Raw genomic sequence first — 15,645 nt, forward strand, 5'->3', positions numbered from 1 at the left:
TCTGCCTCGAGCCAGGGCCCTGCTTCATGGAGATGTGCGGCTGGCACGGTGAAGGCTGCTGGGCACCTGTCCCTCTTCTGGCTTCAGTGTAAGCCCTTAGTAGGGGCTCGCTTCATTCATAAGACCTTAGTAGGGGCTCGCTTCATTCATAAGACCTGTCTGATAAGCATTCAGCCACATCCTCTCTGAGCGGGGCCCTGAGCTTGCGGCCACATCCCTCCCCATAGGCGCCCTTGCCAGCCTGCTGGGCTTTAAGCACAGTAACTTAATAGCTATTAAGTAGGTGAGAAGCTGGGGCGCCACCTGTTGGTGAAAGCCGGAGTGCAACCTCTCACCACCTCAGGGCCTTGAACTCCCAGGGCATGTGGCTGAGGGCATCCACCAAGGGAGAGCTTGGAAGAACGGGCTCCCCACCTTTCCCCTTCCCCACCCTTCCCCCACACACCCCCAGGAACATGAACACACCCTGCGTTAGCAGGATTCCTGGGCATGGGCTCTGCATGTCCAGAAAGCTGGTCAGACCAGGCATGGGCCTCAGCCCCTCAGGGCAGCGGTCAGGAGACGGGGTGGAGGCCAGCCCAGCGAGGGTCTGCTCTCCCCTCTGGGTTTTAGTGGAACCCCAGTTTCCTCTGTGGTGGCAGCCAGCATTTTTACTACCTCCCTGAGCCCCACCGCAGGTTGACGGAGAGGCTGGGAGCAGCGTGTTGAGGGCAGAGGCAGCTGCAGACCAGCTTTGCAGTCGGCATTAGGAGCGGCCGTGGTGCTGAGACACACTGCAGCCCTCGCCACTGACGTCGTCTCAGGGCCTAGTCAAGGTTTTCAAAGCACAACAGCGGAAGAGATCCAGATGTCCAGTCAGAATGAGATCCAGGCTCGCCTCCACTGTGTGTGTCCCCTCCACGCCTGCGCCACCCACTTCCCCAGGGCAGCCCAGACCACCGAGACCCCTGAGACACCCCCACCCCAGGGCCCCTTCAGAGCAGCAAGGCAAGGAGGGGTGCTTCACAGTGCGGGACTGGATGGGCGTTTCTGCACCCAAGCCCAGGACAGTCCACGGAGGTGTCCTAAGGCCCTGACATTTTGCAGGAAGATGTCTCTGCTAGAGAGACAGGAAATGGGGGTGAGGGGACCCGGAAGAGTCCACGCAGTCTGTGAGGGACCCCAGGCTCGGAACAGAGGTCTTTGCACCAAAGCTTCCCATGCCAGCCAGCACCCACCCCAGCCAGGTCACTGCAGCTGCTTCCAGCCCTCGGAATAACCCCTCCTTCTCCATTTGTCTCCTAGATTCGTCTCCAAGAAAGTCTTTTATCACTTAACTGTTGACCGGCCTGTGATCTACGATGGAAGTGATTTCCCGTAACCTCAAGTACCTGGATTTTGCTAGTTTCACATTACCCACAGGAAACACTACTCCTCCTCACTTGTCACGTAAAGCACCTAAAAAACCCAGAAAACAAAAAATAGCTGCTCTAAAGCTATCAGTATCCACTATGCAACTTTAGGAGACGGGCCCTTGGCTGCTCGTCAGAGCCGCGTTGCTCCGAGCGCCGTGTACTCGGCGCTGTGCACATCACTCTTAGCCCTGTGGCTCGTAAGGGCTCAAGTGATGTTTTCCATTGTCCTCACACCCAGAGGGACACTATGCCAAAGGTTTAAACACTCAGGAGACCATTGGCCTCTCCAGGGGGGTGCAGTTGGCTCCAGGCCTCCTGTGAAGAGTTTCCCAGGTCAGAGGAGTCCCGACTTCCACCCGTGGAGAGACACAGCCCCCCTGTGCCCAGCCAGGCATCACGGGTGACCATGAGCTGGAAGGCCTGGCCAGACCCTGTGGGGCCCTTGAGTCCTCCCTGGGAAAGGACATCAGGGCACCTAGGGCCCCGCCTGAGATCCCATCCAGCTTCCTCGATCATGCTCCTGTCCCCTCCTGCCCGGGGAGTGCAGGGCTGCTCAGAGGGGCCGCCAGCTGCACTTTTCTCCTGGCCCTTCTATCTGGGCGAGTCTGTCTTGGAGCAAAGCCCTCCACTCAGCTGGGCCTCTCAACAGCTCCAAAATACCACCCTAAGAATCAGAAGTGAAGCTAATCCAGGAAACAGAACCCACCGACTGAGGGCCTGCAGTGCAGTCTACATCCAGAGGGCCAGAGCCCAGATGCTGGGTAACGTCCACGCCATGACCAAAAGGCTGGACACATCAGCCTGTGCGGCTCACTCCTCAGCCTGTCTTTGTTTGTATTAACAAGAGCTTCTGCAGATATGTTTACTAATGATTATATTCAGGGTAGGAACCACTTTTAAAAATCGGGGGCTTCTTAAGAGAAGTCTTTGCTAACTCAAGTATACACAGGCATAATTCATGAATCGGCTCTTTGCTCACCTCTCGGTCCCTCCTCCCCACCTGCCTAGGTTCCCTGCACTGCTTTTCCACTTCCTGCTGCTCAGCCTGCACCTGACACCTGGGAGCAAATGAATCCTCTGTCCTTTTCCGGGACAAGCAGCAGATGATCTTCCTGTTCTCTGTGGCCCTTTTCTCCCACCACAGAGTGCTCACCTGTGATGGCCTCTCTGTGCCCTGTTCACAGGGCAGTCAGGACCCAGGTCCTTCCGCAGTGAGCAGAGATCTGACCAAGCAGCCCACCTTAGCTGTGGTCAGGGTAGAGGGTACCTGGCAAGGCAACTGCAGGTCCTAGTACCCCGCCAGCCCTTCAGCTAGCCCGGTGACTAAGCCGAGTCACACCACATTGAAGCTTCATCTCGTCATTCACGAGCCTGGTCTGACTGGTTTTGAGAACTGACGAATGGGTCAAAAATCCTTGGCCAAGTTCAGTTCAGACCCCATACCTCCCAGGCGCCAGCAGAGGTAGGAGGAAATGACTTTGGCAGTAGACTCAGAACTTCCATTTAAACAGGAGACATAGGCAGTTCCAGGCACTTTAAGTGGGGCTTGAGACACGGTGAACAGAACCTTCCAGAAAAGAGCTGGCCCTCTTGTGCTCTCTTTCCTGGGAGCAGCTGCCTGTGGCAGAAAGCCAGGAGTCTCTAGCACCTCATTGAGCAAGGTCCTGACGGTGCTTAGCACCAAAACAGAAATGGCCAGGCCCCCAGAGACTTCCTGGACTCGTGCTTGTCCTTATAGGGAGCCACACTGCTTGAAAGCAAACTACCCTGCCTTTAAATCCATCTCCCCCTTGAAAAGGATAATCAGATGTAGCTGGCTCACCACTTGAGAGAAACAAAAGACCCTGAAGCATCTGGAATCTCAGTTTGAGTGCTTAGCTTTCCCAGGATACCCTGGAGACATGGCCAAGCAGACGGCCCTCTGCTCATGTCACCACCGTCACCTGCAGCTCGAATCAGCTTTTCTCGAGTAGCTGATATGTTTCCTGCGGAAGCCCTGAGACATTCCATCTGAGGCTTGTTCTGAACCTCTGTGACTCGACCCAGCAGGGGACCAACTGCAGCTTAAAAAAATCCCGTGGCTCTTGTGAAGCCAGCCCAGAGCCACTGCTGCAGGAGCTCGTGGGCCCCTTGTGCCAGCACTGCAGACGGTGATGGCAGTGGTGCAGAGGCCTTCGCCTGCCCACTGCGGCCCCACCCTGCCTCTGCAGCGTATTTAGTTTTTTGTGCTGAATGGACTCTTGTTCTTCGTTACTTTGCTGTGGGAGCTTGGGTTTGCTGTGCAGCTAGAGATCATCTTGGCATATTTAAGTATGGCTTCTATAAACTGCTTTCTTATTTTAAACAAGTTCCCAACTTTACTGAAGTTTGGGGGCTGAGGTATTCTTTTTAATGCAAACAATAATGAAAAACAGCTATTGAAAGTGGTGGCCCCAGCCAGTAGACTGAATTAACACTAAAAGTCAACAAGTAGGAAGCATTCTTGGGATCCCAGATCACTATCTAAAAAAAAAGAAAAAAAATCCCCCATCAGCCTCTTTGGGGGCTGGCCAAGCTCTCTGAATAACTGTTGCTGTTTAGTACAAGATTAGTACCAGCCGCCTTGCTCACCACTGCCTTGGGAGCCACTGATCGCCCTCACCCAGGAACACGAGGCCTCTGTCAGGCACCCACATCCACTGCCAGCAAGCATGTTTGGGAGAAAGCGTAGCCCCTGCAGAGCACTTCTGGCTGGAGCCCACCTACTCCACATCCACTGGATCAAGAGCAGGCAAGGAAATTCTCAAACAGGAATCTGGAACTGAAACACTACATAGGGTCTGAAAAGTATGAATGCACAGCCACGCTAGATAAATCAGAGATAAAGGAGATGGTTTTTTAAAGTTATTTTCAGTTGTCACTCACCTTCGGTGGTGAAGCCATTCCAGACTCATCTGAAAAGAAATCCCCATTTGGAGATGAAATCTCAGTCTGTGTTTTATCACTGTGGTTAGCTGTCAACCATACGTTTTTATAGGAGTTTCAGTTTTAGAAGCCCACCTAGGTGACTCCACCTTGGAGAATCCCAGCCTCAGCTCAGAGGTGTTGAGAATGAGAGCAGAGCCGCCCTCTGCAATGCTCAGAACCAAGGGTCACCTGGCACAGAGAATGTTTAGTCAGCCATCTGCGTTTACAAAACACTTACCCAAAAGGTTCTTTTCAGTGGAACCCTGGGTGAATTCTCTGTTGTGGTGGAAATAAAGACAGTTAATAATGCCTTTTCTCTCTTAAGCACTTTTTCAAAATAACACAGTACATCTTTAAATTTGGGGAGGCATTTCTGATAAAAAGACTTCCTCAGAGCCTGAGGACAAGGGCTGTCCAGAGATGCTCCTGTTCCCCCATGGCTGCAGAGCAACAGTGAAGCCTCAGTTGGGTGGCTTCCAAATCAGAATTGCACTTTAATTGACCAATCCTCAATGCTCGCGGCCTTACAGGGTAGTGGGTCTGGGAACCCATCTCTTTTTTATCTGCCAAATAATTACCAGAAGCACATCAGATGCCAACTCTCCACCTGCCCAGTGGGGGTGAGGAACTTTTGTATCCCAAAACATAGTCCGTATAGCATCTGCTGCACCATTTGGGAATGTCTTATTTTTAATCTCAGGATTTAAATAAACACTATGACATTGAGAGTGGCGTCGCCTTTCATTCCATTGAGACATAAGGTGAGAGAGGAAATTGCACACAGCAGAGTGGGGGCAAAGCTGTTGGGCCATGTCAAGTCCTGTGACTTCAAAAGGGAAGAAAAAAAGCAGCTGTTCTAAGAGGTTGCCAAATTGGCCTGGTGTCTGGACCCACAGTCTGCGCTGAGGTCCGAGTTCAGACTTGCTTCAGCCAATGCAGTGCACCAACCCACTGCCCTCTGCCAGAAGAGCTTCTGCGTTCAGTGAAATTCCCCAGCCCTCCCCTGGTCCACGAAGAGCAGCCTGATTTACCAGAATGATGGAGTCGGGGAGGAGGTCACAGGTGGCCTAAAACCACGGTTAGTCAAGCTGGATCCAAATCTAGGCAGAGCTGCTAGAGGAGGCAGCAGAGAGGGGCAGCGAAGACCCTGGACATGGGCCCCGAGGGCTGTGTCCCAGTCACTCCTCCCCTGGGCAGACTGAGCTTGGGCCAGGCAGTCCATCTGCACTCACCTCTGGAGCGCCCTGTGCCCCACAGGGTCCTCCCAGCCCTCCTTTCCTCCACTTCCCTTCTCGCAGCCTTCTTCCTGCCTCGGATTCTCCTGTGGCCTCTTCTTTCATCAGTTACTCAGGAGCAGGTGATACTTCCTGGAAGTGTATTGTTCCCTGCAGCTCCAGGACCCTGTTTTTCATCCTCATCTCCCTGCTCTGCCTCAGCCCACAGCATGGAGCACAGAGCATGGTGCTCACCAGCCTCTGAATCAGCGAGGACACTGGGCACCATGATCAGCCCTAGGCCATCAGCAATCCCACTGGCCAACTTGGCCAGAGACCAACCCTCAAAACCCCCGTGGTAGAGAAGGACAAAGGTCAAGCCCACAGGGGCGATTTAGGGAGGATGGAGGTGAGCTGGTTACTGGTTCGGACACATAGAGCCTCCTGTGCCCTCAAGCCTCTCCTGTCCAGTAATGGAAGGGTGCTCTATCCAAGTGCCTGAAACAGCACAGCAGAAGGAATTCTGTGTTCATAGGAAAGGCCTCGCAGAGAGGCCACGTGGACTGAGCCTAGGAGAACGGACCCGGACACACAGCTACAGGCTGCTCTATCTGGGCTGGGATCCTGGCCTCCATGCCACACTCCTGGTGCCCTCTCCCCACCTGCTGAGCCGCCCCAAGGTGAGCAAACCAAATCCCAGCTCCTGGTTTTCCAAGCCCCTGACACAATTCCGGGAATTCTGGCCCCTCTCGGTGTCCGTAGACGCGTGCCGCTGCCTGCGATGCCTGCGATGCCTCTTCCGCCCGGAGAGTGTAGCGATTCCCCGGGTGACTCAGAAGGACACTTCAGTCAGGGTCAGACCTCTCGGTTTGAAGATGTGTGGGAAAAATCTGGCGAGTGGAGCCCGCCACCCACACACATCTGCAGAGCAAATAGATGGTGAAACCTGTCACCTGAAATGAGAAAACGGACTTTTATTGAGAGAGCGGTTAAAGCTGAAGCTATCAAAACCCAGGGGAGAGCAGAGCTTATTATGAAAGCCGCTCAAAGTGGGTTAGGGTTGAAAGAAAGGTCAGCCTTTTACTTTTCCCACACTCGCTGGTTTCTGAAGAAAGATAGTAAAGCCGAGCCGAAGTATGATTACCAATCTCTGGGCTTTGATGTGTGTCCCCTCGTCCCTCCCCCATCCCTCGAGCTCCCCGGGGAGGCTGGAGGCTGGTGTGGTTTCCTCACCCCTTCTGGCAGGTTCGTGCTGAGGTTATCGCACTTGGCAGCCCCATCTGAAGCCTGGAATGAGTTGTCTTAGCTCCATAATGAACAAAGAGAGCCAGGCCTCTCCAAACCCGAGGTGCATGAGTGTCCTTCCCCAGGGAAGGCGTCATTTCCAGAGCGCCTTTGGCTTCAGGCCTGTGGCTCCGGCAGGATGCTCAAGGGAAAGGCGATTTCAGGGAGACCTCCCACTGAGCCCTGAGGAGAGAAGGACACCTTTTCTGGGAGGTCACCCATCCGTCTGCCAGGTCAGTGGGACAGGCGCTGGCTTCTCCTTGGCATGAGAAAAGAAAGCGGGAGCGGGGTGGGAGAGGCCCAAAGGCTAGCAGGGCAAAGGAGGGGTAAGAAAGGAGGGTCAGCAGCAGGAAGGGCCTTCCCTGGGGCCACGCCGCAGGCCCAGTGAGCAGAAGTTCTCGTGGGAGGGAAGGAGCGGTGGGGGAACAGGTTTACTGAACAGACAACAAAGGCAGTGACTGCAGACCTGGAGAAAGGAATCCAGTTTGTTCTTCTGACTCTGAGGCTGACTTCAAGGCCCCACGTGCTTTCACAAAGTGGCCACAGCATCAGCCCTCAAGTGGCCTTTGCACAACAGACAGGGTCTATGTGTGAAACCAGAGGTCTTTGTAAAGACAGCCCTTCTGCACCAGCAGGGGCCCCCACAGACCTCTTGGGTGTTCTCAGAAGGACCACACAGTCATGCCCTCAAGATGAACCTGTGGAAAATGGACAGGGACCCATGAGGCCCAGATCAGGTGCAAGGGCTCCTTGGTTATCGAGGGTTCAAGTGTTTTCAGGAAAAGCCCAAGACTCACCCAGGGCTCAATTTTGCTCCAGAGTCAAACTGTTCATTTATTAAGTGTCAGTAAATACAAAGCAAGTAGCAGAGAGTTTCTTAGAAGAAAGTCCTCTTCTTTGGGTTACCTGGTGGCACATTAAAATACAGAGTCATGGGCACGCCGCATGTCAACTCTGGTTCATTGGGTCCAGTTCATTCACAAGTCTGCCAGATGAGGATATTGGAGGTGATCCATGGACCATGCCAGAAAGTCCTTGATGATCACTGCTCTGTCACTATTTTGGTTAGAACTTGAGGAAAGGGGTAAAATCAGCTAATGGATCTGTCTCCTAATTCAGCTTTGCCAGTGACCCTCAAATCTTGGAGCCAGGACCTCTCCCTCAGCTCATTGGTCCAAGCACTGGGATGCAGTGATGGAAATGTCATTCTTAGAGAGGAAGATATTTCCAAATGAACCACCTGGTATGAAACTATCCTACAGGTAAAACCTTTTTACAACCGTAACTTTTTTATGGCTTATGTTCTTATTCAACGGACATGTTACCCAACTGGTCATTTGTAAATAGAAAAACATTCCCTTCCCCAAACCTGAAGTAGTTCCGTATGTGTCCACAATTTAAGATTTAGAGGAAGAAATATGAGTTTGGTATCAAAGGGTCTGGATTAAATAGGGATTCCTAAACTGGTCCATACACAGAATTCAGAAGGTCTTTGAACTTGGGAAAATGACACCTTTCCTCTACTATCTAGCTAAAATTTAGATCTTCTTCAATTAAGAATATAGACTACATGCCACATGAGTATGCATTAGCAAGACCTGTGTCTCTGCCACTGGTGGAAGTGACAGATATTTTCTTCTTACTTAAAAGTTGTTGCAGACCCTTTAAATATCATTTATGCTCATCTTCACTGTGAAATGAAGGTTGTTGTTAGACCTGGTATAGATTGTTTTTAACTGTGTTCATGAAGAGATGTGTATTACTAGTTCACAAATTTATCTTAATATAGAATTATGGTTCAGTGTAATTGGTTTCCCTTATAATCGTATATATTTTATTCATTTTATCCATTCTAAAACATTCTGAGAAGGCTTTGTCAGATTGTCAAAGGAGTATATAAGGGATAAAAAAGGTTAAGGACCTTTGGGTTCTGGCAGGTCTTCATGGAAAAGAAGAGAAAGATCAGCTCATTGCAGCACTGGCTTATTATTTATAACATATAATTAATAGCAGCATAAGTAATTTGATAGGCTCTTGCCATAAGTCAGCCACCTGTTACAGATGAGGAAACCAAAGACCCAGGGAAACTGGTAAGTCTGAACCATTTGGAGAACATGTTACTACAAGGCTGAGATGGCTGTGGGAGTAGTTTTCTCCAAACCATTCTTATTTCACTGGAAAGTATTCTCCAATGATTTAAAAAAAAAAAAAAAAACCTTCCATAAACCAAGCTATGCTGTGGCACCCTTGACCTGTAAACCCTTACTATGTATCATCCTCCCTACAAGAGGTTAACAGTTATGTACTGAGAATTACAGCTCATGGTCCCACACTGTATCAGTGGATCAGATCTCTTCTGGCTCTTAGGTTTTCTGGATTCCAAAAGTTGAACAAGGGAAAGTGCTGGGGCTCACTCTGCCTTTGTTGGCCTTGCCAGAATATTCTGAGTTCCCTAGATTGTTAATCCCACTGAGAAAGTGTCACCCACAGCATGAGACCTTTTAGCGTCTGCTCACTCATTCCTAACTAGCTTTATACCTCCCTTGGCCCCTTTGGTAAGAGGTGTCCCAGCCAAACAGGAAGTTTCCATCAGGTGTTCATTCACTCATTTATATCTGGAGCTTTGTAAGGGTAAGAGCATGATTTTATTATTATTTTTATTTATTTTTGGCTGTGCTGGATCTTTGTTGCTGCATGCAGGCTTTCTCTAGTTACGGAGCGTGGGCTCTAGGCACTCAGGCTCCAGTAGCTGTGGCAGCCAGGCTTTCTTGCCCCACAGCATGTGGGATCTTCCTGGACCAGGGATGGAACCCGTGTCCCCTGCATTGCCAGGTGGATTCGTAACCACTGGACCACCAGGGAAGCCCCAAGAGCATGATTTTTGAGTGGAAGTATATGGTGTCTTCGGAGAAGGCAATGGCACCCCACTCCAGTACTCTTGTCTGGAAAATCCCATGGATGGAAGAGCCTGGTAGGCTGCAGTCCATGGGGTCGCTAGGAGTTGGACATGACTGAGCCACTTCACTTTCACTTTTCACTTTCCTGCATTGGAGAAGGAAATGGCAACCCACTCCAGTGTTCTTGCCTGGAGAATCCCAGGGACGGGGGAGCCTGGTGGGCTGCCGTCTACGGTGTCACACAGAGTCGGACACGACTGAAGTGATTTAGCAGCAGCAGCAGCAGCATATGGTGTCTTGGATTTGCTTTAAAATACCGTAGCAAAGGGAGGAGCTAACGGAGAAAGGTAGGAGTAAAGGAAGAAAGGAGGGAAGGGAGGAGCAAATGAAGGAAGGGAGGCAAAGGAAGCAAAGAGTGAAGAGGAAGGGAAAGGAGAAGGAAGTGGGTGTTGTGGGCGGGATTAGAATGCGGAGAGTGTCGATCACTGTCGGAGCTGAGTGATGGGTATGAGGAGGTTCGTTGTGCTATTCTCACCACGTTTATGTATGTTTCTTTATTTAATTTTTTTTATCTTTTGACTGTGCTGAGTCTTTGTTGGTGCGTGGACCACCCTCCAGTTGCAGCGCACGGGCTGCTCATTGCAGCGGCTGCTTTCGGGGAGCACAGGCTCTAGGGCACGCGGGCTCAGCTGTTGCTGTCCCCAGGCCCTAACTGGACCGCAGCCTTAGTAGCTGTGGTGCACAGGCTCAGTTGCTCCAAGGCATGTGGGACCTTCCGGGGTCAGGGATTGAATCCGTGTCCCCTGCATTGGCAGGAGGGTTCTGTACTGCTGAGCCACCAGGGAAGCCCTATGTGTGTTTTTTTTAATTTTCATATTTAAAGATTTTAAAACGAAAAGAGCATGAGTGGTGATAATCTGAACTAACTCAGTGGCGGGGGCACTTAGCCTGGCAGTGTCGCACAGGCGTGGGCACCGCAGGGCCTTTGCACATGTTACCCCCTCCTCCCAGTGCACCCTCCCTCCCCTTCCTCCTGTAGCTCATTCCTGCTCATCCTTCAGCTCTCAGCTTAATGCCACTTCCTCGGGGAAACCTTCCCTGCCTCTCATCCCCACAGTAGGTCAGAGCCTCTTGTAACACACTAGCATCTCGAAACCCTCTCTTCATGACTGTCTAATTGGCATCTGTCATCTGTGAACTGTGAGCTTTGTGGGCACTGGGCCCGTGTCTGCTTTTCCTTAGCATCACTGAAGCCCAGTGCCTGACATGTAGAAAATGCTCCATAGGTTTTTGTTCAGTGAGATTGGTAAAATATCGTTATCAATTGCTGTATTTTCCCAAGACAACAGGATTTCGCAACAGTAAGTGCACTTCCAAGAACCAAATATTTGAAATTGGCCGTTGATTCACTTAACATACATTTACTGAGTGTCTGTCATGTGTGAGGGCTGTCATAGGCACTTGGGAAATAGCAGTGAACAGAAAAGAAGAACAGTCCCTGCCCGAGTTTATACTTCTTAACCGTCAGGTGGTGCCAAGCGTGGAGAAGAGCAGAGCAGGGAAGGGGACTGTGGATGGGCTGGGATGGCCTGGAAGAGAAGGTGGTATTTAAGCAGAGACCTCAGGAGGTGGCGGAGGAAGCATGTGGCTGGGAGAGACTCAGCCAGAGTCATCTAGGGGATTGTGAGGTGAACTGTCTGACACCTTGTCCAGCCTCTTCTGTAACGCTGGGTCTGTGCCATGAGCTCCTGCAGGTTCAGCCTAGGTTGGTCACGTCATTGCGTTGGATTTGAAAGACTAATGGCAAAATTGTTTGCTCTTTGGTATGCTGTTTAAGGCAATGGCACCCCACTCCAGTACTCTTGCCTGGAAGGTCCCATGGATGGAGGAGCCTGGTAGGCTGCAGTCCATGGGGTCGCTAGGAGTTGGACACGACCGAGCCCCTTCACTTTCACTTTCATGCATTGGAAAAGGAAATGGCAACCCACTCCAGTGTTCTCGCCTGGAGAATCCCAGGGACGGGGGAGCCTGGTGGGCTGCCATCTATGGGGTCACACAGAGTCGGACACGACTGAAGTGACTTAGCATGTAACAAATTACCCGCAAACTCAGTGGCTGAAAACAATAATAAGCATTTTATTGTATCTCATGATTTTATGGGTCAGGAGTTTGAGTAGGGCTTGACACGATGCTTCTTCTGTTCCCTGTGGTATTGACGCACTTTGAGGTGGCGTCCAGCGGGCAGATGGACTGTTGGTGAGAAAGGAGCTAGGAAGACCAGCAGGGACAGCGTGGGGTGAGGAGGACAGGTGGGTGTCCAGGATTCTGGCCAGGTTTGGCTGCAGAGTCGTTGGATCTGCGCATCCTCAGACCTGCAGCGGAATCTGTGGCTCCCGCACGAAGAATTTGAGGCTCCACAACTGCACGTGTTTGGGGAGGAGCCTGTGAGAATGATGTCATCCTCCCGTGGCCCACTTTTGACAGAGGGCTCAGCAGGGCCTCAGCTGTCCCATGTCATTGTTGAGAGTTTGTGTGCAGTAATATCTAAAGCCGTGCCGGCCCAGTCTGTGCCCATGCATCTTTGCAGCCCCTGGTACTCAGCCTGGAACTCGGCACACTGTTGGTCAACCCTTCAAAGCAGCGGCTGATTTGTCTGACCGTGTCACACATGCAAGGTGGGACAGCTTGGTGGGCAGAAGCCAAAGCTTGAGTGCCACAGATGCCCGGGATAATATCCTAGCCTTGTTGGTTCCTACAGTGTGATGCTGGGTGGGTTCCTGATCTCTGAAGTGCTCAGCCCCTTCATCTATAAAATGGTTGAATTACATACAGTATTATCTACCTGGCACAAAGCAAGCAAGCAAGCAAGAGATGACAGCTTGCTTGTCACAGGAAGAGGCAAGCCCATGTCTGTCTGGTACCCACGGGGCCTGGCAGGCCGTTGGTGTGCACAGCGGTCTGCTGATGGTTGAATTAAGATCAGTCAGGCCTCTACTCCCCCAGAGAAGGAAATGGCAGCCCACTCCAGTGTTCTTGCCTGGAGAATCCCAGGGACGGGGGAGCCTGGTAGGCTGCCGTCTATGGGGTCGCACAGAGTCAGACACGACTGAAGCGACTTAGCAGCAGCAGTAGCAGCAGGCCTCTGCTCCCAGCCTCCTCAGATGAGTTCTGTGACGGATGCTCACAGAACACTGTAGCTCTGGGTACCCTGTGCTCTTTGCCCAACAGGTCTCAAATGTGCTTTTGCTAGGCCAGCCTCTGATGAAAAGGTTGTTGCAAGCTGACTTCTCTAGAAGCAGATGCTGAGATGGAATCTTGGGGGCAAGTGTCTATTCGGGATTGCCAACTGTGAAGGGAAGTAGGAGGAAATAGGATTGGGCAGAGAAACCTTGCCAGCCTGGCATGAGGCTGTGTGCATGCTAAGTCACTTCAGTCGGGTCCAACTCTCTGTGACGCTATGGACTGTAGCCTGCCAGGCTCCTCGTCCATGGGATTCTCCAGGCAAGAATACTGGAGGGGGTTGCCACGCCCTCCTCCAGGGAATCTTCCTGACCCAGGGATTGAAGCTGTGTGTCTTACATCGTCTGCATTGGCAAGCGGGCTCTTAACCACGTGCGTCACCAGGGAAGCCAAATATGTCACAAGTGAAGGGGAGCTCACAGAGCCACATGTTGGAGAGAAGCATTTGCTTGTCTTTCGTCAGTTTTATAGTACAGACTTTGAAAGGGACATTAGCTATTTGGGCTGTCTGTAACAATAATTATAGAATTGATTAGAGAGACATTCCCTATCCCAGGAGGTTGCTGGGCTCAGACCACAGTTGGAACAGGAGGGCCATATGGAGTCAGGCCAAGGAAACTGTTGCAGAACCACCAAGTCTTGGTTGGGATGATAATTCTAAAACCATGCTGTCTATTAATCACTCATAGTAAACAATCAGTAACTACTTGTCAAATGAAGACAGAGATTTCTTTGGAGCGTCTAAAATGTGTGAGGTGCAGATACTGGAGGCCATGATAATCTCCCTTTTGTCAAAGTCATTTAGCACCCCTTGACCAGACCTCACTTTGAGACAAGCTGTATTAGAGCTTCAGCATCAGTCTTTCCAATGAATATTTAGGACTGATCTCCTTTAGGATGAACTGGTTGGATCTCCTTGCAGTCCAAGGGACTCTCAAGCGTCTTTTCCAACACCACAGTTCAAAAGCATCAATTCTTTGGTTCTCAGCTTTATTTATAGTCCAACTCTCACATCCATATCTCACATTTTACATCAAAACAACATTCCCCTTTGAATGTACACATTGTGATGTGTTGACTTGAGATTAGTCTTAAAAAATTTTTATAGGTAAAGCAGTATCTTTTTGGATATATTTCATTCAGTTTCCTGATTTTTCTGACCTATAGAGTTCCTGTAAAATGTAATTATATTATAGTCCTCTTTTATCATTACTTCAGGAAAGCACTCACAGACGGATTTTCTAGAAATGTTGAATGGGTGTCCTAGTGGGTGTCCCCTTGCTGGTCCTTCCAATGTTTTTATCTTAGGATAAATCTGCTTCTGAGACCTAGTTTAATTTGAATGTAAAATGGTCCTATTTATGCAGTCCTTTAAACCTGATTTAGCAACAAAGGGTACTTAAAGTCTTTAAAATATAATACAGCTGCCACCTATCTTTGGTCCTGCTTTGACGCTGCGGTAGGACTGGGACAGTCAGGCAGGTGCTAAAGGAGGCCCTTGGAACTAGGGGTGGTCATCGCGCTCAGTGCAGGCTTCGTGGTTCTTGTGGCATTCGTCTCCTTTCCTAAAAATCAGAGGGGGGGAAAGTAGAGTCCATGAAAGCCTTATCTACCTCTGTTGTTGTTCAGATGCAGAGTCATGTCTGACTCTTTGTGACCCCATGGACTGCAGCACGCCAGGCTTCCCTGTCCTTCACTATCTCCTGGAGCCTGCTCAAACTCACGTCCATTGAGTCAGTGATGCCATCCAACCATCTCATCCTCTATTGCCTCCTTCTCCTCCTGCCCTCAGTCTTTCGCAGCATCAGGGTCTTTTCCACTGAGTGCGCTCTTCGCATCACGTGGCCAAAGTATTGGAGCTTTAGCATCAGTCCTTCCAATGAATCAGTAGGGTTGATTTCCTTTAGGATTGACTGGTTTGATCTCCTTGTAGTCCAACGGACTCTTAAGAGTTTTCTCCAGCACCACGATTTGAAAGCATCAGTTCTTTGGTCCTCGGCCTTCTTTATGGTCCAACTCTCACATCCGTATATGACTACTGGAAAAACCATAACTTTGACTGATTGGACCTTTTTTGGCAAAACTAACATGTAGTTCAGTTCAAACTACCTCTGAACTGCCACTTAATCTCCATCATGGTGTCCCATAAGTGACTCTCGGCTGGAGGAGATTGGACAAGCACAGTCGTGGCTCATTCCTCCTCCTCCCGTCCCTCCCCCAATCCTCAGCTCCAGTGGAGCCCCCAGGACATAGTACCAGAACCGAAGTATCAAAAGGGCACGGGATGAATAAACCAAACCCAGTCAAGTTCTTCCACTGAACTGCACAGGGTTATTTAGGTTTGGCCCATTCCTGTTGCTTATTCTGGGTTTCTCAAAGGATATCTGAGTCTTCTTCTGGAAAAGGTGGCCACATGGACAGCTGTGTCCATAGATTGCCTTGCGAAGGTCATCCTCCCCCTGACTGTAGGTGGTTCTTATTGTGCTGGGACCCACGTCGACCTGCCGGTCCCAGGCCAATGCTGGTTTGCCACCGACTGCCCACACTTGGGGTGGGTTGGCAAGGCTTGTGCGTTTTCTCTTGCTCTCCTTGCTGTGGTCCACTTTCTGCGCACTGTACTCCTCGCTGACGTGTAGTTTAGAAGTGGACGGGGAAAAGGATGCTGTTGCA

At 50.6% G+C, this 15,645-nt stretch overlaps 1 protein-coding gene across 6 annotated transcripts in view; it reads left to right on the plus strand.

Moving 5' to 3' along the window:
* The window catches only part of FYCO1 (FYVE and coiled-coil domain autophagy adaptor 1), a 103,770-nt gene extending 98,704 nt beyond the window's left edge, over positions 1 to 5,066 (plus strand). For all 6 annotated transcript variants that reach the window (XM_070776811.1, XM_019984330.2, XM_019984326.2 and 3 more), the window contains one exon: positions 1,285 to 5,066. In XM_070776811.1, the coding sequence (XP_070632912.1) occupies positions 1,285 to 1,360 (76 nt within the window). In that variant the 3' untranslated portion in view covers positions 1,361 to 5,066. The remainder of the gene's footprint in view (positions 1 to 1,284) is intronic.
* Positions 5,067 to 15,645: the final 10,579 nt, after the last annotated feature.

Source organism: Bos indicus, chromosome 22 (assembly GCF_029378745.1).
Source record: "Bos indicus isolate NIAB-ARS_2022 breed Sahiwal x Tharparkar chromosome 22, NIAB-ARS_B.indTharparkar_mat_pri_1.0, whole genome shotgun sequence".
NCBI classification, from domain to species: Eukaryota; Metazoa; Chordata; class Mammalia; order Artiodactyla; family Bovidae; genus Bos; species Bos indicus.